The 25,499-nt window shown below is 39.1% G+C and overlaps 3 protein-coding genes and 1 pseudogene across 5 annotated transcripts in view; 1 reads left to right on the forward strand and 3 right to left on the reverse strand.

Annotated features, from left to right (window-relative positions):
• Positions 1-2,421: 2,421 nt before the first annotated feature.
• On the reverse strand, positions 2,422-6,281 carry LOC122323844 (annotated as a pseudogene).
• A 4,221-nt stretch (positions 6,282-10,502) lies between these two features.
• LOC122323845 (aurora kinase B-B-like) lies at positions 10,503-14,300 on the reverse strand. Its single transcript, XM_043217947.1, has 11 exons — positions 14,073-14,300; positions 13,750-13,939; positions 13,428-13,655; positions 13,174-13,331; positions 12,874-12,955; positions 12,692-12,783; positions 12,535-12,585; positions 12,045-12,423; positions 11,753-11,929; positions 11,438-11,526; positions 10,503-11,295 (listed from the first exon to the last, which is right to left on the reverse strand). Exons 1-11 carry the CDS (start codon positions 14,298-14,300, stop codon positions 11,284-11,286), a joined length of 1,686 nt encoding a protein of 561 aa, XP_043073882.1. The 3' UTR covers positions 10,503-11,283.
• Positions 14,301-16,068: 1,768 nt separating this feature from the next.
• Positions 16,069-18,173, forward strand: c19h5orf49 (chromosome 19 C5orf49 homolog). Its single transcript, XM_043218254.1, has 3 exons — positions 16,069-16,250; positions 16,923-17,039; positions 17,171-18,173. The coding sequence occupies exons 1-3, from the start codon at positions 16,134-16,136 to the stop codon at positions 17,345-17,347; spliced, it is 411 nt and encodes a 136-aa protein (XP_043074189.1). The 5' UTR covers positions 16,069-16,133; the 3' UTR covers positions 17,348-18,173.
• A 125-nt stretch (positions 18,174-18,298) lies between these two features.
• The window catches only part of adcy2b (adenylate cyclase 2b (brain)), a 51,451-nt gene continuing 44,250 nt past the window's right edge, over positions 18,299-25,499 (reverse strand). For all 3 annotated transcript variants that reach the window (XM_043218252.1, XM_043218253.1, XM_043218251.1), the window contains 9 exons: positions 24,151-24,255; positions 23,387-23,571; positions 22,708-22,792; positions 20,973-21,131; positions 20,732-20,878; positions 19,261-19,368; positions 19,052-19,166; positions 18,782-18,906; positions 18,299-18,688 (listed from right to left, as the gene is read on the reverse strand). In XM_043218252.1, the coding sequence (XP_043074187.1) occupies positions 18,536-18,688; positions 18,782-18,906; positions 19,052-19,166; positions 19,261-19,368; positions 20,732-20,878; positions 20,973-21,131; positions 22,708-22,792; positions 23,387-23,571; positions 24,151-24,255 (1,182 nt within the window). In that variant the 3' untranslated portion in view covers positions 18,299-18,535. The remainder of the gene's footprint in view (positions 18,689-18,781; positions 18,907-19,051; positions 19,167-19,260; positions 19,369-20,731; positions 20,879-20,972; positions 21,132-22,707; positions 22,793-23,386; positions 23,572-24,150; positions 24,256-25,499) is intronic.

The following is a 25,499-nucleotide window of genomic DNA, read 5'->3' on the forward strand; positions in this document are numbered from 1 at the left end:
TATACACACAGGAAATTACTAAATGAACTAGACACACCTGAACACAATGAGACAATTAGCAGAAAGTAGGTCACAGAGCACATGGGACATGAAGACAACAAAAAGAGTCCAAATACGTGACGGCTACTGTGATTATTACAGTAAAATGCTGTACTTTTTTAATGCTTCACTGTATATTTATCGCAACTCAGTTGCCAGGAATTTCCTGTCATTTCACAGGAGAGAATTACAATTTAATATTATACATCTTACACAATTAAAACAAAAACAATGTCAACTTCTCTATTTTTATTAAAATACTGATCAATAGCACATATTACAGAATTCAAACTTTTTTTTACATTTACATTAACAAATGTAACAAGTTAACATTCAGAGTTACTCTGGCTTTTACATAGTTTTTCTTAAATATATGTAATGTACAGTTGAAGTCAAAAGCTTATATAACAATGCTATTAACAAAATTAGAGATCACACACAATGTATGTTATGTTTTATTTTGTACTGAACACGATATTTCACGTAAGACATGTACGTATAGTCCATAAGAGAAAATAATAGTTGATTTATAATATCTAAAACTGACCCTGTTGAAAACAGTCCCTTAATTCTTATTACTGTGTTGGTACCTGAATGATCGTAGTGATTCATGTGATTCATATGAGAAGGATGGATCTATTTTCTTAGTGTGTAAAACATTTTAAACATACATTTGGACAATTTGAAGAGTGCTGGAGGCTTCTTTAAGATACTGTGGATAGGATAAGTGGGCAAGCAGGCATAGGACAACGCAGATTGCTTCGCTGCCATTCTCTTCTCGATAGGCGTCCGAGACTCACAGCTAAACCACAGCTTTTGTCTTTATCTGTTGTTTAAAACACTCGATTATGATCCTCCTTCTCCAGGATAGAAACACCAGTCAGCTCACCGAAGTGAGGAACAGGGCCTTCAGGGAACAAACAGAAACGGACGAAGTTACACCTAACTTACAGAATTAAATTAGGATATATGCACCGACGTTTAAGTAAAGCCCGCATTTGAGCTGACATTTGCTTGTGACCGTACATTACATTCAGTGACCGTTACACTACATTGAGTGACCGTTACATTACATACAGTGACATTACAATACATTCAGTGACCGTTACACTACATTCAATGACCGTTACATTACATTCAGTGACCATTACACTACATTCAGTGACCGTTACATTACATTCAGTGACCGTTACACTACATTCAGTGACCGTTACATTACATTCAGTGACCGTTACATTACATTCAGTGACCGTTACATTACATTCAGTGACCGTTACATTACATTCAGTGACCGTTACATTACATTCAGTGACCGTCACATCTATCACACGTTATGTTGCCAATCATACTAGTGTGCAAACCACAATGACTTCAAGACTCCCGATTAAATTTCTCTAGAACGTAATCAATGCAATAATAACCTGAGCGAAGGAAGCTAACCGGGCTAATGCTTACTTTGTCAGTCTAAAGGTTAACGTTAACACATGCTAGCGTTATTTGAGCCGCGTTTTATGCTGCATTTGCACGCGGTAACGTCCCTCTTCCGTTTCACCTCCGTCGAGTTTCCAAGCGAGTAAAGGTGGGCCGAGGAGATGGCGACTAGATATAATCAATCTCTGTAATAATCCGCGAAGTAAACCGGTGTGCTACAGCTGTGAGGCTCAGATTGTTTTATTTTTCCTTCGGCGTTAACCGTTCAGAAGCGTGTCACAATCAGCAGTCACCGATATTAAAATATTCATAGACTTGTAACATAGACTTTAGGATACAAACCTGAGACGTGTCCCTTTTTCCAAAAATGTTTACTTCTGGTACCGCGTTATTTCAAAATTCAAACAGCAGCGATCCCACAATGCTGTGCGGTTGCTGTAAAATAAATCTTCTGCGGTGTAGTTACAATAATATTACAGGACTGACTGTTAAAGTATGTACACTCTCGCTTTTTTGTACTGAACTTAGGCTTTTATTTTTTGTGTTTAATATATGTATATATATGTAGTATGTTACGTACATTACGTAGTTACGTTATTACGTTGTTATATACGGAAGTGTTCGGAGTAAAAAGCGCATGTTGAAGAGCGCACGTGGTACAACGATTATGTACAGAGTATAAGAAATAAACGCACAAAAGGTGATTCGCTTTATCTTCATTATTGGTGCTACGCACTCGAGCTCAACACTGTCCATGGATTTCCCATCATGCATTTGCATTTACAGCAAAAACAGGAATACAATACGTTGTTGAAAAATTTATTGTAAAAAGTACATACATTGCTAACGGTGTTGACGGTCAAAGCGCAAAGAACATAGAAAGCATATCCAGATCAACATAGCAAAATAATGTGGTTTTATAAAGTTACATGAGAAATCGTGATTGTTGACTTTTGCAGACACATAAACAGGGAAATAAGGGGCCATGTAAAGTGGAAAAAGATGACCCTGTTCATTTATATACAGTTAATAAGCAAAATGATTAAACCCCCTTCACCTGAAAGACATTCTGTTGCCATAAACAACAATTTATGAAAGGAATTCAATTTAGGCATCAGTATTATATCATAGCAAGTTTATTGACATTTCATTTGACTCAATCTCAATACACAAATAGTCATAGTATATCATAATATATAAAAATAAAATATATAAAGTTAATTAAAAAGGCATATATGACAGAATTTGCATTGAACGCTTGAAAAAAAAACATGTTTCTATAAGGTTTCCTTTCCATGGTAATTCAAACAGAGAATGAATTATATATAGAACGTGATATTATCACTAACTTTGATTTATCATTCTCAAAAAAAATAAATAAATAAATAAATAAAATAAAACTGTTCTTATAATCAATGAAGCTGTATACGCTGTGAAATTAATCTCTTACACTGTACATTCATCTGATTCTGTGCTTTGTCTAAACTGATGAGTTTTAACACGACTTAATTAAACTCCTCTGATTGGCCACTGCATTCCAAAACGTCACGTGAAGCTCTGTCATACAGGGAATGGTCGCCCTGTTTCTTGGCAAGTAATATCAGCTAACGCTAACATTATTGCCTCAAGCCAAGGCGCCAGACGACACCAAGGCTTGCCAGCCCTGCAAGATGCTAAGGCACGGAGGGATCGGAGCTCGTGTCAGGCCACAGACGCTGACTTGAGGAACCCTGGAACTGTGGAATATTTGCCTTTCATTTGCACTATTTACATTTTCCTCTTCACGTCTTACTCGGTGACCTGGAAGAAAAATATATACTTCACAATTGCCTTTTTGAATTTTGACTCAGGTCAAAGAAATAATTAAATAACACATACAAATAAATGCCATCATCCTTAAAAATGTAACGTGAATATATTTTAAATGACTGTAGCTGAGTACCTGAAACCATTCATGCTGAAGGATGTCCCTCAGATCAATCCTCTGGCTTGGGTTTTGCTGCAGAAGAGACTGAATCAGGTCACAGCAATCTGTGCAAAAATGAGAAAGAGACAAGAGAGTCAGATTATTACTTTAAACATACACCAGCTCACTTTGTATTAAGCTATGAGATATGACTATTCCATACCGTACCGTCAGAAAATCAGCTATAATTCATGCATTAATCTCATTATTTATCTTTTTAGCCACTCGGATGTTACTATTCCTTGTTTGATTTTCATTAGTTGATCTTTGCTGTAATGAATGGTGTCTTACCGTACGACAAGCCAGGCACAGACCAGATCTTGAGCTCGATCATGTGTAGGTCTCTAGAGTTGGGAAAGTATCCACACATCATGACGAATAACAGCACTCCCAGAGACCACACAGTAGCTGGTCTCCCGTGGTACTTGTGAAACGCGCGAAGTACTCAGGAGGGAAGAACCGACGAGTGCCTGAGGAAAAAAGATTTTGTCTGACGGGTAAGATTGAGATGCTACAGCCTGTAAAAATATCTGGTGTCGATAAATAAAACACTCCCAAACTTCAGGTTTGATGCATAATACATACCACAGAACGTTTGATAGGCAGAGTCTTTGAGGAGATCCCCGCACCCAAAGTCGATCAGCTTGACCTCGAGGGTTTCGGGTTCAGCAGCAGGTTCTCCGGCTTAATATCACGGTGAAACACTCCTCGCTGACAGCAGGTGTAAGCGGCCATGGTTGCTTGGGGCCATGATGTACTGCGCCGTTTCCTCCGTGAGGATGCCTCCGTGACGCCTCAAGTACTTACACAGATCCTCGCAGGGTGAGGGACGCTCCAGGACCATGATGTAATGTTCAGGCTGGTCCTGCCAGTCCAGCAGCTGAATGATCTCATGAGCTTTGGGCTCCTGTTGACCAGGATGGACAGGCCCACCTCTAACGGAAGGGGTGTGGGATGACCAGGCTAGAAGAAACAGCAAGCATTATTTGCTTCCCAAATGAGGACTTCTTTTCACAAATTGCTGTCAGTACGATTGCACTGAAGAAAATAAACCAGCAAGCATCTTCTACTTACAATATTGATGTATTTCATGTTCATTGGCTTTCTGGCAAATTTCACTGCCACCTGAACAACAAAACATAACCATTAATTGCAGTTACATTTACAGCTTGATGAATGTACCAATTAGGACAAAACATTCCAGTTAAATATTGTAAGAACATGATGATACCTCCAGGCCATCCTCCAAGCGCCTCCCTTCGTAGACGGAGCCGAATCCTCCCTCGCCAAGCTTTCTGCCGATTTCGTAACGGCTCAGAATGCCATCTGTTAAAAGATTATTAATTGTATTTGATATGAAATGTCAAGCGCTGGCAGCAGGGTGTGTAATGTTTGGGTTCGTGGCAGTAAACTCACCTGGAGCTGGAGGTCTAGGAACCGTCGGATCTAAAGGAGGAGGGACTTCAAGACCATGATCCTCTTGAGACCAGGAAATAGTCTTTAGAGAAAGAGCTAAAGAGGGGAATATCAAACAAAAGCCCGTTTTAGACAAATAATAATTCAATATAGCGTATCATAATTATTCTTAACAATTATATTGAGTTTTTTATGTGCAGAAAACAGTTCAAGGGTCATTTGACATCATTACCTTCAGCATGTCTCTCATGTGTGGAAGCCTGGTCTGAGCTGCTGCTCCACTTAAGGGTTTTGAGAGACAGGAGCTTTGGAAAACTCTCCGTCCTCCTCCTCTTTCTCACCGGCATCTCCAAAGCAGCACTATCAGGGAGATGTTGCTCAGCCCCATCGGTGCTGGATGTTGGAGATGGGATGTTGTTCACCTGAGCTCTGAGAAAATTTCGTTTTCTCTTTTGGCCAGCTGTAAAAGAGTTTCTTTAGTTTTTTTCTATCTGTGTTTAAAGATGTATAACACGACAAGACTTTGTGAAACATTCTCAAATGGCCTTGTTTTTACCCTCAGCGTGACTCTCATGTGTGGAAGCCTGGTCTGAGCTGCTGCTCCACTTAATGGTTTTGAGGGACAGGAGCTTCGGAAAACTCTCCGTCCTCCTCCTCTTTCTCACCGGCATCTCCAAAGCAGCACTATCAGGGAGATGTTGCTCAGCCCCATCGGTGCTGGATGTTGGAGATGGGATGTTGTTCACCTGAGCGCTGAGAAATTTTCGTTTTCTCTTTTGGCCAGCTGTAAAAGAGTTTCTTTTGTTTTTTTATCTGTGTTTAAAGATGTATAACACAACAAGACTTTGTGAAACATTCTCAAATGGCCTTGTTTTTACCCTCAGCGTGACTCTCATGTGTGGAAGCCTGGTCTGAGCTGCTGCTCCACTTAATGGTTTTGAGAGACAGGAGCTTCGGAAAACTCTCCGTCCTCCTCCTCTTTCTCACCGGCATCTCCAAAGCAGCACTATCAGGGAGATGTTGCTCAGCCCCATCGGTGCTGGATGTTGGAGATGGGATGTTGTACACCTGAGCGCTGAGAAATTTTCGTTTTCTCTTTTGGCCAGCTGTAAAAGAGTTTCTTGGGTTTTTTTATCTGTGTTTAAAGATGTATAACATGACAAGACTTTGTGAAACACTGTCAAATGGCCTTGTTTTTACCCTCAGCGTGACTCTCATGTGTGGAAGCCTGGTCTGAGCTCCAATTAATGGTTTTGAGGGAGAGCAGCTTCTGAGAACTCTCCGTCCTCCTCCTCTTTCTCACAGACATCTCAATTTCTTCAGCAGCGCTAGCAGACATATCAGTCACAGTGCTGCTGGATGTTGGGGATGCACTTGGATGGAAATCGTTCACCTGAGCGCTAGAACTTGGTTTTCTTTTCAGTGCCATGAAAGCAGTTTTTCACTTGGACAAGTAACTCTGTATCATCAACTTCGAATGACAAAAGTGCGAAAACTGAATTCTTAAGATCAAAGCGCCGCGCACGAACGTTCTAATTTTGTTTGTTACGTCATCACGTCACATGACTGAGCGGCGATTTGGAATGCGCGCGACACCGAACTCTGGGCATTCGAGCGCACGCGCGCACGCGACTGGAAATGGGCTAAGTGCGCGAAACGGTCTCAGGGCAAGAGTGTAAAGCGCTAAACGTTTTCTTGACGCGGAGATGACTGTGTGTGTGTGTGTGTGTGTGTGTGTGTGTGTGTGTGTGTGTGTGTGTGAAAGTTAAAACTACGCGCACGTTGAAGTGCGCCTTGGCCAAAGCTTGCTTTAAACACAAGAGATGGCCACATCAAATGTTGATGTAATTTAGGTTATATAAGTTGATTAAGAAAATCTGTTAATTGCATTATTTTCTGACAGCATCCTCTTTTTACAGTTTTATTTTTATAGAAGTGCCTAAAAGCTTTATCTTGAAGCATCTTGGAGATGTTTCCACAGTTCTTCTGAATTTAATCTGTTTCCAGAGGTGGACAAAGTACACCAATCCATTACTTGAGTGAAAGTATAGATACTACTGGTGAAATATTATATACTCCGGTCAATGCATAGTTTCATTATTGTTTAATTGTAGTATGTTATACTTGATCAGATCTCTGTGTGGAGCATTGGCTGAACATTGACTCCTTGTGCAAACAGAAATCTCACTGGATTATCACAGTTGCTGGAAAATAAAATGTATGGAAATGTAAACTGATATTTTTTGACACACTACAGCAAACAATATAAATGACTTAAAACCATCTTCAGCTGCTGAAAATACTAGTGTTCTAATCAGTTTGGCCACCACTTTTATGCCATTTCTTCCCATAAAGATAGACTTCTCTCTGAAAAATTATGTCGGCTCATTTGGAATCAGAATCACTTTATTGCCAGGTATGTTTGCACATACGAGGAATTTGTTTTAGTGACAAAAACTCTACAGTGCAACACGATAACAAGACAAGACAGATATAAAGAGAATTATGTACAATATACAAAATATAAAATGTGCAACACAGCAAAAATAAAAATAGAAAAATAAAAATAAATAAAAATATATACTTTAAACATTCAAGTGTAACAGGAATTATATTGTGCAGCGTTATGTGCAAATCAGTATGTAAAATAAATAAGTGTCCTCAAGTGTTCTACCAATTTACTGATTTCTCTCTCTTTCTTCAGTTTTAGTGAGATGTTCCTCCACTGCCTCCTTCTGGAAAATGTGCACCATTCAGGGAAGAGAGGGAACAACAAAAGATCACACATACATGTTGTGTTTCCATGTTTTATGGGGACTCTCTATAGGTGTAATGGTGTTTATACGGGACAGACTGTATGAGTTATTGTTCTACACCAACCCTACAATTTTCAAAAAATGTAATCCTGTATGTTATATAAGCTTGTTTCTTCATGGGGACCTAAAAATCCTCAAAAGGTCAAAATTTACAGGTATTCCTATCTTTGTGGGGACATTTGGTCCCCATAAAGTGATAAATACCAGGTGCACATACACACACACATAACTGTACATGCCATGTTTGCCTGCAAAGACACAAATAAATATAACTGGACGACTAAGAATACAGGCAAGCAGGTAGGCAGACATCCACACGCATAAAAGACAGGAACGGACGATTCAACAGAAGCTGACTGGAACTTATATACACACAGGAAATTACTAAATGAACTAGACACACCTGAACACAATGAGACAATTAGCAGAAAGTAGGTCACAGAGCACATGGGACATGAAGACAACAAAAGAGTCCAAATACGTGACGGTGATTATCTACTGTGATTATTACAGTAAAATGCTGTACTTTTTTAATGCTTCACTGTATATTTATCGCAACTCAGTTGCCAGGAATTTCCTGTCATTTCACAGGAGAGAATTACAATTTAATATTATACATCTTACACAATTAAAACAAAAACAATGTCAACTTCTCTATTTTTTATTAAAATACTGATCAATAGCACATATTACAGAATTCAAACTTTTTTTTACATTTACATTAACAAATGTAACAAGTTAACATTCAGAGTTACTCTGGCTTTTACATAGTTTTTCTTAAATATATGTAATGTACAGTTGAAGTCAAAAGCTTATATAACAATGCTATTAACAAAATTAGAGATCACACACAATGTATGTTATGTTTTATTTTGTACTGAACACGATATTTCACGTAAGACATGTACGTATAGTCCATAAGAGAAAATAATAGTTGATTTATAATATCTAAAACTGACCCTGTTGAAAACAGTCCCTTAATTCTTATTACTGTGTTGGTACCTGAATGATCGTAGTGATTCATGTGATTCATATGAGAAGGATGGATCTATTTTCTTAGTGTGTAAAACATTTTAAACATACATTTGGACAATTTGTAGAGTGCTGGAGGCTTCTTTAAGATACTGTGGATAGGATAAGTGGGCAAGCAGGCATAGGACAACGCAGATTGCTTCGCTGCCATTCTCTTCTCGATAGGCGTCCGAGACTCACAGCTAAACCACAGCTTTTGTCTTTATCTGTTGTTTAAAACACTCGATTATGATCCTCCTTCTCCAGGATAGAAACACCAGTCAGCTCACCGAAGTGAGGGAACAGGGCCTTCAGGGAACAAACAGAAACGGACGAAGTTACACCTAACTTACAGAATTAAATTAGGATATATGCACCGACGTTTAAGTAAAGCCCGCATTTGAGCTGACATTTGCTTGTGACCGTACATTACATTCAGTGACCGTTACACTACATTGAGTGACCGTTACATTACATACAGTGACATTACAATACATTCAGTGACCGTTACATTACATTCAATGACCGTTACATTACATTCAGTGACCGTTACACTACATTCAATGACCGTTACATTACATTCAGTGACCATTACACTACATTCAGTGACCGTTACATTACATTCAGTGACCGTTACATTACATTCAGTGACCGTTACATTACATTCAGTGACCGTTACATTACATTCAGTGACCGTCACATCTATCACACGTTATGTTGCCAATCATACTAGTGTGCAAACCACAATGACTTCAAGACTCCCGATTAAATTTCTCTAGAACGTAATCAATGCAATAATAACCTGAGCGAAGGAAGCTAACCGGGCTAATGCTTACTTTGTCAGTCTAAAGGTTAACGTTAACACATGCTAGCGTTATTTGAGCCGCGTTTTATGCTGCATTTGCACGCGGTAACGTCCCTCTTCCGTTTCACCTCCGTCGAGTTTCCAAGCGAGTAAAGGTGGGCCGAGGAGATGGCGACTAGATATAATCAATCTCTGTAATAATCCGGCGAAGTAAACCGGTGTGCTACAGCTGTGAGGCTCAGATTGTTTTATTTTTCCTTCGGCGTTAACCGTTCAGAAGCGTGTCACAATCAGCAGTCACCGATATTAAAATATTCATAGACTTGTAACATAGACTTTAGGATACAAACCTGAGACGTGTCCCTTTTTCCAAAAATGTTTACTTCTGGTACCGTGAGGCGCGTTATTTCAAAATTCAAACAGCAGCGATCCCACAATGCTGTGCGCGTTGCTGTAAAATAAATCTTCTGCGGTGTAGTTACAATAATATTACAGGACTGACTGTTAAAGTATGTACACTCTCGCTTTTTTGTACTGAACTTAGGCTTTTATTTTTTGTGTTTAATATATGTATATATATGTAGTATGTTACGTACATTACGTAGTTACGTTATTACGTTGTTATATACGGAAGTGTTCGGAGTAAAAAGCGCATGTTGAAGAGCGCACGTGGTACAACGATTATGTACAGAGTATAAGAAATAAACGCACAAAAGGTGATTCGCTTTATCTTCATTATTGGTGCTACGCACTCGAGCTCAACACTGTCCATGAATTTCCCATCATGCATTTGCATTTACAGCAAAAACAGGAATACAATACGTTGTTGAAAAATTTATTGTAAAAAGTACATACATTGCTAACGGTGTTGACGGTCAAAGCGCAAAGAACATAGAAAGCATATCCAGATCAACATAGCAAATTAATGTGGGTTTTATAAAGTTACATGAGAAATCGTGATTGTTGACTTTTGCAGACACATAAACAGGAAAATAAGGGGCCATGTAAAGTGGAAAAAGATGACCCTGTTCATTTATATACAGTTAATAAGCAAAATGATTAAACCCCCTTCACCTGAAAGACATTCTGTTGCCATAAACAACAATTTATGAAAGGAATTCAATTTAGGCATCAGTATTATATCATAGCAAGTTTATTGACATTTCATTTGACTCAATCTCAATACACAAATAGTCATAGTATATCATAATATATAAAAATAAAATATATAAAGTTAATTAAAAAGGCATATATGACAGAATTTGCATTGAACGCTTGAAAAAAAAACATGTTTCTATAAGGTTTCCTTTCCATGGTAATTCAAACAGAGAATGAATTATATATAGAACGTGATATTATCACTAACTTTGATTTATCATTCTCAAAAAATAAATAAATAAATAAAATAAAACTGTTCTTATAATCAATGAAGCTGTATACGCTGTGAAATTAATCTCTTACACTGTACATTCATCTGATTCTGTGCTTTGTCTAAACTGATGAGTTTTAACACGACTTAATTAAACTCCTCTGATTGGCCACTGCATTCCAAAACGTCACGTGAAGCTCTGTCATACAGGGAATGGTCGCCCTGTGCCTTGGCAAGTAATATCAGCTAACGCTAACATTATTGCCTCAAGCCAAGGCGCCAGACGACACCAAGGCTTGCCAGCCCTGCAAGATGCTAAGGCACGGAGGGATCGGAGCTCGTGTCAGGCCACAGACGCTGACTTGAGGAACCCTGGAACTGTGGAATATTTGCCTTTCATTTGCACTATTTACATTTTCCTCTTCACGTCTTACTCGGTGACCTGGAAGAAAAATATATACTTCACAATTGCCTTTTTGAATTTTGACTCAGGTCAAAGAAATAATTAAATAACACATACAAATAAATGCCATCATCCTTAAAAATGTAACGTGAATATATTTTAAATGACTGTAGCTGAGTACCTGAAACCATTCATGCTGAAGGATGTCCCTCAGATCAATCCTCTGGCTTGGGTTTTGCTGCAGAAGAGACTGAATCAGGTCACAGCAATCTGTGCGAAAATGAGAAAGAGACAAGAGAGTCAGATTATGACTTTAAACATACACCAGCTCACTTTGTATTAAGCTATGAGATATGACTATTCCATACCGTACCATCAGAAAATCAGCTATAATTCATGCATTAATCTCATTATTTATCTTTTTAGCCACTCGGATGTTACTATTCCTTGTTTGATTTTCATTAGTTGATCTTTGCTGTAATGAATGGTGTCTTACCGTACGACAAGCCAGGCACAGACCAGATCTTGAGCTCGATCATGTGTAGGTCTCTAGAGTTGGGAAAGTATCCACACATCATGACGAATAACAGCACTCCCAGAGACCACACAGTAGCTGGTCTCCCGTGGTACTTGTGAAACGCGAAGTACTCAGGAGGGAAGAACCGACGAGTGCCTGAGGAAAAAAGATTTTGTCTGACGGGTAAGATTGAGATGCTACAGCCTGTAAAAATATCTGGTGTCGATAAATAAAACACTCCCAAACTTCAGGTTTGATGCATAATACATACCACAGAACGTTTGATAGGCAGAGTCTTTGAGGAGATCCCCGCACCCAAAGTCGATCAGCTTGACCTCGAGGGTTTCGGGGTTCAGCAGCAGGTTCTCCGGCTTAATATCACGGTGAAACACTCCTCGCTGACAGCAGGTGTAAGCGGCCATGGTTGCTTGGGCCATGATGTACTGCGCCGTTTCCTCCGTGAGGATGCCTCCGTGACGCCTCAAGTACTTACACAGATCCTCGCAGGGTGAGGGACGCTCCAGGACCATGATGTAATGTTCAGGCTGGTCCTGCCAGTCCAGCAGCTGAATGATCTCATGAGCTTTGGGCTCCCTGTTGACCAGGATGGACAGGCCCACCTCTAACGGAAGGGGTGTGGGATGACCAGGCTAGAAGAAACAGCAAGCATTATTTGCTTCCCAAATGAGGACTTCTTTTCACAAATTGCTGTCAGTACGATTGCACTGAAGAAAATAAACCAGCAAGCATCTTCTACTTACAATATTGATGTATTTCATGTTCATTGGCTTTCTGGCAAATTTCACTGCCACCTGAACAACAAAACATAACCATTAATTGCAGTTACATTTACAGCTTGATGAATGTACCAATTAGGACAAAACATTCCAGTTAAATATTGTAAGAACATGATGATACCTCCAGGCCATCCTCCAAGCGCCTCCTTCGTGACGGAGCCGAATCCTCCTCGCCAAGCTTTCTGCCGATTTCGTAACGGCTCAGAATGCCATCTGTTAAAAGATTATTAATTGTATTTGATATGAAATGTCAAGCGCTGGCAGCAGGGTGTGTAATGTTTGGGTTCGTGGCAGTAAACTCACCTGGAGCTGGAGGTCTAGGAACCGTCGGATCTAAAGGAGGAGGGACTTCAAGACCATGATCCTCTTGAGACCAGGAAATAGTCTTTAGAGAAAGAGCTAAAGAGGGGAATATCAAACAAAAGCCCGTTTTAGACAAATAATAATTCAATATAGCGTATCATAATTATTCTTAACAATTATATTGAGTTTTTTATGTGCAGAAAACAGTTCAAGGGTCATTTGACATCATTACCTTCAGCATGTCTCTCATGTGTGGAAGCCTGGTCTGAGCTGCTGCTCCACTTAAGGGTTTTGAGAGACAGGAGCTTTGGAAAACTCTCCGTCCTCCTCCTCTTTCACCGGCATCTCCAAAGCAGCACTATCAGGGAGATGTTGCTCAGCCCCATCGGTGCTGGATGTTGGAGATGGGATGTTGTTCACCTGAGCGCTGAGAGAATTTCGTTTTCTCTTTTGGCCAGCTGTAAAAGAGTTTCTTTAGTTTTTTTCTATCTGTGTTTAAAGATGTATAACACGACAAGACTTTGTGAAACATTCTCAAATGGCCTTGTTTTTACCCTCAGCGTGACTCTCATGTGTGGAAGCCTGGTCTGAGCTGCTGCTCCACTTAATGGTTTTGAGGGACAGGAGCTTGGAAAAACTCTCCGTCCTCCTCCTCTTTCTCACCGGCATCTCCAAAGCAGCACTATCAGGGAGATGTTGCTCAGCCCCATCGGTGCTGGATGTTGGAGATGGGATGTTGTTCACCTGAGCGCTGAGAAATTTTCGTTTTCTCTTTTGGCCAGCTGTAAAAGAGTTTCTTTTGTTTTTTTATCTGTGTTTAAAGATGTATAACACAACAAGACTTTGTGAAACATTCTCAAATGGCCTTGTTTTTACCCTCAGCGTGACTCTCATGTGTGGAAGCCTGGTCTGAGCTGCTGCTCCACTTAATGGTTTTGAGAGACAGGAGCTTCGGAAAACTCTCCGTCCTCCTCCTCTTTCTCATCGGCATCTCCAAAGCAGCACTATCAGGGAGATGTTGCTCAGCCCCATCGGTGCTGGATGTTGGAGATGGGATGTTGTACACCTGAGCGCTGAGAAATTTTCGTTTTCTCTTTTGGCCAGCTGTAAAAGAGTTTCTTGGGTTTTTTTTATCTGTGTTTAAAGATGTATAACACGACAAGACTTTGTGAAACACTGTCAAATGGCCTTGTTTTTACCCTCAGCGTGACTCTCATGTGTGAAGCCTGGTCTGAGCTCCAATTAATGGTTTTGAGGAGAGCAGCTTCTGAGAACTCTCCGTCCTCCTCCTCTCTTCTCACAGACATCTCAATTTCTTCAGCAGCGCTAGCAGACATATCAGTCACAGTGCTGCTGGATGTTGGGGATGCACTTGGATGGAAATCGTTCACCTGAGCGCTAGAACTTGGTTTTCTTTTCAGTGCCATGAAAGCAGTTTTTCACTTGGACAAGTAACTCTGTATCATGAACTTCGAATGACAAAAGTGCGAAAACTGAATTCTTAAGATCAAAGCGCCGCGCACGAACGTTCTAATTTTGTTTGTTACGTCATCACGTCACATGACTGAGCGGCGATTTGGAATGCGCGCGACACCGAACTCTGGGCATTCGAGCGCACGCGCGCACGCGACTGGAAATGGGCTAAGTGCGCGAAACGGTCTCAGGGCAAGAGTGTAAAGCGCTAAACGTTTTCTTGACGCGGAGATGACTGTGTGTGTGTGTGTGTGTGTGTGTGTGTGTGTGTGTGTGTGAAAGTTAAAACTACGCGCACGTTGAAGTGCGCCTTGGCCAAAGCTTGCTTTAAACACAAGAGATGGCCACATCAAATGTTGATGTAATTTAGGTTATATAAGTTGATTAAGAAAATCTGTTAATTGCATTATTTTCTGACAGCATCCTCTTTTTACAGTTTTATTTTTATAGAAGTGCCTAAAAGCTTTATCTTGAAGCATCTTGGAGATGTTTCCACAGTTCTTCTGAATTTAATCTGTTTCCAGAGGTGGACAAAGTACACCAATCCATTACTTGAGTGAAAGTATAGATACTACTGGTGAAATATTATATACTCCGGTCAATGCATAGTTTCATTATTGTTTAATTGTAGTATGTTATACTTGATCAGATCTCTGTGTGGAGCATTGGCTGAAAACAGAAATCTCATTTGTGATGTCTGGGCTGTTTATGAAAAACATAAAGAAAAAGTATAAGGCTGATAATGCATATTTTTGAGCAATGTTGTCAGGCAACTTTGGGAAATTTTGCCGTCAACAGGCAACCGGATGATTCACAGGGAACATGACTGATCTGAAATATCCAGATAGAAATGTGTTACCAATTCTCAATGGGAAAGTGCCCCAGTTGCCCCGTGTATCATCAACCTTAGTTTCATATACAAATAAATTACATTTTAAAATGTATTTATGTATTTATACAATCACAGAGTTTCAAAGGCCACTTTCTGAAACTGTTCACACAGCAGCAGTCTATGCTGGATTAAAATGATTCACTGCATTTTGCAATGTAAAACGTATTCATCTTTCAAACTACATGAATGTGACAGACAATTTGCATATTTACACTATTTCCAAAACGGTTAAAACTAGATTCAACACCTAGCGGTGTACAAACCTTAATAAAAACAGCGCTCTGCTAAATGCACGGTGACGCCGAGCTGAGATATATTCTAAAATACTGGCAAATACTTCCATCTTTATTACCTTCTTTAAAGGGGCAGAACAAAAAAAGCAGCGTATAATATACCTGTTATTAGTGTTTTTTTTTTTTTTTTTTTAGCTCATTCGTTGTTTTATAGGTGACAGAGTACGCGGGTGGCTGTATTTGGGACAGTGCTATGGACATGTGTCTATGGTTATGGAAGATTTGATCAGAAACCTGCACGAAGCGCTTTGTCAGTTTTACTACATTTTGAATTGAAGTCGCTTTAAAATAGTGAGATAACCATTGAGAAAAGTGTCCGAAGTGACTGTAAAAATCTGCGTAGACGTTCAACGCTGTTTGTTTGACGAAAAACTACGAAACAGTAAATTGCCAATTAATTTAGCAGCAAAGTGTAAGCACACAATGTGATTTTCCCATGCACTGATTGCTGTTCTTGGTCGTCTTCTCGGTTATTACGAACACCTGTTATAGCTCGCGTCTGAACACGTGACTTCAGAGGTTTCCTAGCAACCGCAGACGCCGAGGTGTCGCGGTCCGTGGACATCTTACTTCGTCTAAGAGATAAACGTGCAGCTTTTGTAATGGACGTATTGTCTGAAGCGCGGTCCAAACCGCTTTCCACGCTGTCGGTGTTCAGCTTTATACCGCCCAGAAGGACAGAGCCCAAAGAAACGCGCTATTTCAGCTGCAGCCCCAAGGTAAGTCCTCCTGCAGTGCAGACTGCGTTTATCGCTTAAAACGCATGTTTGTTAATCAGAATGTCGTATTAAACGTCGAAATAACTTATTCGTGCCACACAATAACTTAAATGTAATTCTAAACCCCTGCCTTACTATTTTTTTATAAGCGTTTGGCTATGAATATGCAAATTATGCCCCGCCCCCACCCGATCTAATAAAGAGTGTACAGCCACGTGTTTGAAGCAGAAACTGTTTTCTAGGCCATTTAGAAGAAGAATGACACATGGTTGTGGACGAGTCACTATTTCTATGTTTTAGCATCTGACTCTAATTCGTTAGTAAACAACTTATGTTTGGCTTACAGAAACCATTTTCCAATACCATGCTAACGATATTCTTACCTCCGCAACTTTACAGGTTTGGTCACATTTGTAATGGTACATGTTTGAATGGTTCTTCTTTAATTCTTCAAGCATGTTAATAACACTAGACAGACATAAACAGCTTGAAAAACTATATATACAGGTATATACACACAAGTTATATATTTACATTACTCAGACGCACTTGGTCCACAACATCAGAAAGCATTTTGATGAGTAGCGTATATATTGTGCATTTCCAAGCGCTTACGCATTTCCACTATAACATTTCCTAAAACCAGATGTTTCTGTTTTTCTCACACTACAGGCCCCAGAGAGGTCTCTGTATGACCGCTTACATCAGAGCACTGAGGACTATGATAACAAACTACACCGTGATGACAGAAAACATGCCAAGTCCCGGGGCCTGGATTTCTTCAGTGAGGTGCGCTTTTTTTTCCCCCAAAACACCACAGAGATCCATCCATGTCAGCTCAGCAGGCCGTGCATTGCGTGTTGTTCTTTTTTTAACAATGCTCTCTAGAGATGCCAATGTATTTCAACATCCCATCTTAGGAATCATCTAGACCAGCGCCCGTTCTGTCCTCGTCTGTGTACGGCCGGTTTTCACCGCTGCAGTACGACTCGGGGAGGAGCTTTGCACGTGTTGCTCACATTCGCTCCGATTTCTACAGTAAGAATGGGATCACTTGGACCGTGGAGGAAGGCTATGGATCTGTGACACCCGTCTAAATGTGTTTCTTACATCTGGTCACATCTGTCACTGCGCATTAGAGTCAATGTCAAAACAAATGTCTGATGCTACAAGCGAAGCAGATTGTTACTAACATCCGTACAATATAATATGCATTAATCACAATATTTTGATGTTACAGGAACATGTAACATTTTGATGTAATAGAAACAATGTCAACATGCTCATGTCATAATTCATGCCTAAAAAGAGAATACAAAATAAAAAATGATGTGAAAAATGTATGAATTCATTAATATTCTAAAATAATTGATATTAATTAGTCCTGTAACTCACTCATATAAATACAAAAAAGAATTGTATATTTTTAAATAAAATGACTATTTAAATACGTATACATTTAAATATATGCATCTGTATTTACATATACATAATAAATATACACAATATGCACACATATGTAAACAAAAACCTTTAATTTTGTTTGTGCTTCATCATTCAACAGCACAATTTTCTTCTCCAAACAGCCCAAATTCTCATTATAAAATATTTCAATATAGTACTACAATTATATACAAGAAAACATATGCTTCAAAAACAGATAAAAAAAATTATGTTAAATGTATTTTATTGTGTTAGCTGTATTTTTTTATTCTGTAACCTAATCAAAATAACCTAACTATAGTTTGATTGTGATTAATTAGAATGCACAATGAAAAGGCATGAGTTTTGAGAACTGTTATTCTTATTTGAAAATTAACTCTTCATATATAGACATATGTGCAAGAAAGGATATATAAAATACACTGTGCGCGCAATACATATATAGTTATAGCAAAGTAGTACATTCTCCTATGACTTGCTTCTATTTTTTTTTTTTTGTGGTTTAAGACGTTTCGTATGAAGCCTATTTAAGATTCATAGACAGAGACTTTGACATTTATATATAAATTTTAATGGATAACAAAATGATAGCATCAAAACATGGCCACCTTTGTTAAGTGTCTTTATTTTACAAAATCTCTGCTGATTTAAATTATGGATTGAGCAACACACAAATACAAGTCTGGGTTACACAGAGCCTCTGAGCCATCCATTACTTATAAAGCAATGCAAATAATCTAGTGTATGTGGTGCAAACAGAACGCTGTAGAGCTCCACTACAGTAGGCCAACGTTATATTGAACTGTACATGTTTTAATCAGGTCAATGACTGACTGGTGTGTTCAAGGCATTACATTCCCTTGTGATAAGGATCGTGTCATCTCAGTGTGAACGAAGAAGGTTTTGAGATCCCCTTTGCCCTTCACGTTGATGATCCCTCGACAGGAGCACATGTAGCCCAACGTCTGCAAGATCCGCCTCGTCTCCTCGGTAACCTGTGGAAGAAAGCACTCGAGATGTGATCCACTGAAAAAGCCATGAATAATTCAGCAGGCACGCAAAGAAAGTAGGTCAGAACAAGCGTCGACCTGTATTTTCCCAAGCACCCCTGTGCTTTCCATCCTACTAGCTACATTCACAGTGTTCCCCCAGATATCGTACTGTGGTTTCTGCGCTCCGATTACTCCTGCAATTACTGGGCCGTGGTTTATTCCTGGCGAGAGAAAAGCCGGAAACATTTGACACATCCTGAATGCGTGATAAAGTCTGCACCACAAGGCTATTATGAGACTCTCTGCCAATTAGGAAAGGCAAACAAAATGTTGCCGGGTGTAAAAGTGCTGATGGGTCCTGCTTACCCACTCGCAGCCTGAAGTCATTAAAGGAATGTTTGTTGATGACGTCAAGCTTCCCCACCAAAGCAAACGCGAACTCCACCATTGTTCCAATGTGCATGTACTGCCGGTCGTGGTCCTTCAGAACATGAACAGGGCACAAATGTAAGTATTGGCTACACCACGAAGCACAAATCAAGCCAGGTCCTACAATAGATCTAACAAATTTGTACCTGGGCGTATTCTGGTCCAGGGGTCACATTCAGCCCCGTTGCAGCCATGTATGTGCTGCCAATCGTTTTGATCTTCTCCACGCCACTGAATTTGGGTTTTGACAGCAACTGTTGAGAACAAAAGCATTAAGTAGAGATGTTAATGTATTTGATCTTGGCAGACTAGATATGATGTTGCTTCTGCTGGATACTGTAACGAGTATATACTTCATACTACACTCTTTACTGGTATCCGTGGTTTTCTGTAGAACCTTCCAAGGGTTTGTTCACCCAAAATGAAATTCCTGCCATTAATCATTCACCCTCGTGTCGTTTCGAACTCATAAGACCTTCATTCATATTCAGAACATAAAGATATTTTTATTAAATTCGAGAGCTTTCTGACCATCCATATATAGCAAGGAAGCTACTACGTTCAAAGTCAAGAAAGGTACCGAGAATACGGACAAAGGACGTAGGATGCAAAACTCACTTTGCATATAAATGTATCTTGGCAATACTACCACCCCACAAAGATAAAAATCCATTCATTCCTTTTATTAATCTCCCAAAATCCTTAACAGTCTCAATTATCAGTTCTCGTGGCATATTTCCGCCCTCAGCCAATTGTAATCTGTCCGCCATTTTCTCTGTGATCGAGAAGCTGTGCAAGCTTTATTCTTCATGCCGCTGATGCAAAAATAGGCATACATAAATTCAAGAACTAGACAGGTAGTGTTGGGGAGGTGGAGGGTTTCAGAGGAGCTAACCCAGGCTACTTAAATGTTAAACAAGCAATCTTATTGGCTGCATAATCAGCAGAAGCCAATCAGCTGTGATTGCTAGGACTTGCTTAATGAGCTTGCTGCGTTTAGATTTGTATCTGCTGCCTTTAAAAAGAATCAAAAGACATGAAAACTAGTATGATTTCATTTATAGAAGTAAAACTGTGTGGCTGAATTTGATCTTTTGTTAGGACCTGCCCCCATTTTACTGGTACTATGTCAAGCTTTCAAACTAGAACTTAGTTCTGCTATTAAAGTAAGTATTACATAATTGCTCTTATCTCTAAAGCCAGACTTTTGACTAGTCTTATCCACTTTTCTGCTTATTCTAGCCAAGAACCGCCCACCTAAACTGGAAGAGACTGTCTAATCGTCACGTAAAGCAGCCAGAGTTCATTTTATTTTTATGTGCCATTTATGGGTGGATTTATCTGAAACTGCTGATACCACAAAGACTATTTTTTTCAAAGGCATCATTTTTCTCTGTGCAAGTTTTAACATAAAGTGCTTTTTTTAGGTCATTTATGAAATATTCTGTTTAAAACTATCCAAAGGACCCAAGCAGGCGTTCATTACATAATAACTTAACTGACAGGGCTTAGGGGAATGATCAAGTTATCGCAAATGGCATTTATATCTTCAAAAGGGCTTTAGTGTAGCTTTCCACAACATCTGAAATCAACATAGAGTTGTGTCTGCAAGTTTACCTCATCAAAATCTGCTATAATCTCATTAAGGAGCCTGAGACACTCCAATCCCTCCTTATTAACGTCAGATTCTGTGTAAAACTCCTTGAAGTCTGGGATGGAGGCGAACATCACACACACCAGATCATACGACTGATGGTAAAGATCCTGTCGAAAATACAGCATGCAAAAATATATCTTGTGATAAAGACACAGATAGAAGCATTTGACTGGTGTTTTCAGACATTTGGACACCGCCTACCTCATTTTTCCAGTTTCGCCCGAGGAAATGTTCTGCCACATGGGCAGGAAGTACATTCTCTAAAAGCACTCGGTTCAGGTTCTCCATGGTCTCAATCTCTTCACACTCCTTCTTAAACTTGTTCCTCCACAGGAAGTCTAACCTACAGTAATATTCATTCTGTTACAAGAGGACACAGAGGTAAAGAGATGGTACACATCTGATCACCGTATGTGGCTTTTAAGATGACAAAGAAAGCAGAATCAAAAGCACACAAGGACAGTTCATCTTATATTTTCATGGATTTTTTCTTATATAAAGGGCTGCTATCATAAAAAATTGCTTCAATTTTCTCTGAGTTGTAGCTTTGTGTTCCAGCAGACATTCATCATGAAAAAGATTTCTTGAATCAGTGGAAATGGCACCTTGAAAGGCATTAAGTATGCACTGATAGTTTTTCTCACTCAGTCTATATTTGCCTTTGCTTATTTTTGTCTGGTTCATTGCTTTGGAGAAAAATCAGTCCTCGGCTTACCTATCACCTGATCAACCCAAACACCACATTACTTATAAATGAATTCACCTAACTGCACATTTCAAATACAGAGTTCATCAGACAGGCCTATTATCTCGGGACAAATAGCCTCTAGCAACAGAATTAAAAGCACACAGAAAAAAAGTCAAGTCTGACCCTCGGCTGACCTGTAGAGATACTGAAAAGGTTTCAATACAGACTGAAAAACATACAATTCTCTCCATATTGTACTGTGGAAAAACAATTTCTTATTGTGGTATCTATTAAATGCTTTATGGTGTTGTGCAGCCAGAGGCAGATGAGTGCTGATAATAACTGAAGCCTTAGAAATTGGGAACATATTTGAATCAACTGAATATCCTTACTTAAAAGAAAGTACTTAAGTTAAGCTCATTCTGCCAAACACCACACAATAATGATGAACAATGGTTGTGCATTCTGGAGATGTAAAACGTAGGCATGTGATGCTTTTATTTTTGTTCAAAGGCTTTTATTAACTCTTCGTAAAAAATGTGTTACTGTATGTGTGCTGAGTAAATTAGTTTAAATTGTCATTTCAGTGGTGAAACCTGAACTTCATGCATCACTGCTGTAATTCCTGTGGGTGAATTTTTTCTCTCTAAGTACCTTCAAGATCTCCAAATTAAAGTGAATCTTTAGGAATAGTTCACCCAAAAATGAAAACTGACTCATCCTCAGGTCATGCAAGATGTACACGAGTTTGTTTATTAACAGGAAGAGATTTATAGAGATTTAGAATTACATTATTTGCTCCCAAACAGCTGATGAAAACATCATAATAATGCACAAGTTATAAACACCATCAATTAACTTCTGAAGTCAAAAGATCCGTGTTTGTAAAGTATTTAGAAATGAAAAGCCGCATGGTTCTAAAACTAATCAATCATTAAGGCATTATCACTTCTGGCCAAAATACCAGTCTGTAATCCATAATAATATCGCATTTAGAGTTGTAAACTATACTTGATCTGTACATAATTCTCTGCTGATTCAGACTAGATGACTTTCTCACCGGAGAAAACAATATTATGTTAAAAAATGTTTTAGCTAATTTTCATTCAGAGGTGCACTATTCCTTTAAATCTGTGGATCACATTACAAATAATTCAGCTCTCACTGTTTAGATGAACCCCTCAAACAACAAAGAGCGAGTATGATGCTAGTGTTAAAGCTGAGGATTTCAGACTGAAAGAGACTCACCTGTCTGGCCAGCACAAGCAAAGTGACGAAGAAAATGAACAATGAAACAGAGCCCATGGTCTTCAAATCTTTGAGAACACCCGGTCTGAGGAGGGGAGCAGACAGAAACATAAACCTTAAAAGTCAAGAAGACACAAAAATGAATAAAGTATTGTGTTTTGAGTAGGATATGGGCCATATGGTCGAACCATATATGGATTCATTATGTCATAGGCATGAAGTATAGGTATAAACTTATCATAATGTTGCATAAGCAGTGGCAGTGGCCAATATGACCTATTCCTTAATCCGTTCAGAAATGCTTAATGATGGCAAGGAAATGGTAAAAACAATAAAAGGAACAATACAACAGGAAAAAATAATTAAGAGAGAAATGCAATAGACTGCTGTTTAAAAATGTTTTTCCGTCCTACGCAGTCAAGTCCTCTAAAAAGACTAATCCAAACAAAGCCTGCCATCTCAGCAGCAGCACCTGTCACTCATAATCCCTGGAGATACTGAGAGACCTACTGGAAAAAATTGGCTCTGCGGTTACCAGATGTATTCATATGGCAAAATTCTTCCTTCTTTTACTGTGTGTGTACAGTGGAAATATTGAAGTGTCATCTCCAAATAAATAAAAATACAGATTTTTTTTTGTGACAACTTTTTGGGGCCGGTGTATGTGGGAGTCCAGTACCGGTCCGGCTGCTTGGTCTTGTAGAGGTTCATGCTGTAACTATCCAGTATGGAGGCGTGGGTCTGAAGAATGATGATATTATAACCCACTACAGCAGCAAGCATGATAATCATCTTCAGCTCATAGTTTATCCTCAGGAACACGGAGCATGAGATCAATCCCAGAATGCAGCTGTAGATGAAATACTGCCGGGGCAGAGAGAGACAGTCAGATTCACATCTGTACATTTATCAGGGTCAATCAGTATCAATGAAAAAAGAGCTATTAGGCTTGAGTTTAAAATTCTACGTATTTAATAACAGAAGCCTGAAATGTTACATATGGATGTTACTAAGAAATCCAAAAAGTCTTTTTTTCCAACCAATGTACTGTATCTTTCTAGGAAAACGCTTGAGGATGCTTTTGTTCACCAACAGATAAGCAGTCATGTATAGCTCTCAGTGGATAACTGTATTTTCCAGTATATTTTTCAGTTGGGAAATGTCACTACAGAGTCGCCATACATAATCACGCACAGCATAAAGTGACTGATGTATGCGTGAGACAAATTGGTTTATTTCATGACACTCAGAATTCTTTGCGAGTCAGTTTCTGTTAAAAGCAGATACAAATAATTTTTTTTTAAACAGGCTTCTCAGCACGGAATTTACAATATGCTTTCATGTGGGTTGTAAATGAAAGGTTATTCGGCTCACTCTTTTCTGAGAAGCAAATTACAGAGATTTGTGGGCAAAAGGCATGAGATAAGATTCGTTGCAACTTACTGGCAAGTAGAACTTGTTTGTAATTTGACCATATGTACCATTCATACTGCTGTTGGAAAAGTTTTGTGGAGAAGGTGCTACCATCCGGTCTTCGTCTAAGAAGAACTTAAAACCCAACAGATGGAGAAAACAAAATTTAGAGCATTACAGCAGAAAGACACCGTCATTCTTAACTAAACACATCTGTTGCATTTTGTAACAAATATGTTTCATAGAAGTTGAAAATTGTGTAAAAAACACTTTTTTTTACAAGTGCAAAATTCAACAAAAAATCAATGAGCTGCAAGCAGATGGGAAAGCAGAGATGACCAATTGCCAAACTTGGCACAATAGAAGCTTCTGTGGTTACAGTTTTTTGTCTAGTTGGTATAAGATTTAATTGAAAAGATGCTGAGATGTTTGAAGCATGTGGATATGTGGAGTATGTGGCTACTTAAATTTGTTTATTATTGAAATACAGTGGACCAAAAATGTTTTGACATTTAAGCCACAATTACAAATGCGTGACTGTCACTGCAAGAGAACAAAATATCAAAGTTATAACAAGCCCAGCTAAACAGTGTAACATTTGATCTTAGTGTGTGAAACTAAAACACAGTCCTCTTCTGTTTCTCTACCAAAGGGATAACCAATCACTTAAGCTCAGCGATAACATCATTAGATCCATACTGGACCAGAGCCATGATACTGTGACGCTAACTGTAATGACGAATCCAATCAGACAGCTGACACTAACTCTACTCTGCCCTTTACTGTGAATCGCCACAGGTTCCAGAACTAAAGCCCTCCAACTGGACCAAAAACTAATGACTGATTTATAAGCCAACTGCATAAAAGAATATACATGCAATATATTTTGTAAATACTGATATAGAAGGTAAAAGGCCTTTATATAACCTGTCTTTATTTTGCAGTCTTCAACCAAGCAAATCACCTCCTGGTCTAAGCTCTCAAAGCTGGGCATGGTAAGAGCTAACCTGTACCACCACACATGTTCACATCACATTATTTTGTGAAGTTAAATTGCCTATATTACAATAACTACCTGCGAGGTTCCTCAGGATTCGGTACTTGGTCTCCTTCTATTTACTATATTCACTAAAACTTATAAAAGAGCTTTAATAGTGCATTGATATTTTGTAATACCATTTGGGGAAAATATCCTCTTTTTCAGGTTCTGCAGGTCACAAGAGGTTTGAAAAAGAATAAAACATTGGTCTCAAACTCAAATCCTGAAGGGCCACATCTCTGCACGGTTTAGCTCCAACCCTTAATCAAACACACCTGATCCAGCGAATCAAGCTCTTCAGGATCCCTAGAAACTTCCAAACAGGTGTGATTTGGAGATG

The sequence above is a fragment of the Puntigrus tetrazona genome, chromosome 19 (genome assembly GCF_018831695.1).
Source record: "Puntigrus tetrazona isolate hp1 chromosome 19, ASM1883169v1, whole genome shotgun sequence".
NCBI lineage: Eukaryota > Metazoa > Chordata > Actinopteri > Cypriniformes > Cyprinidae > Puntigrus > Puntigrus tetrazona.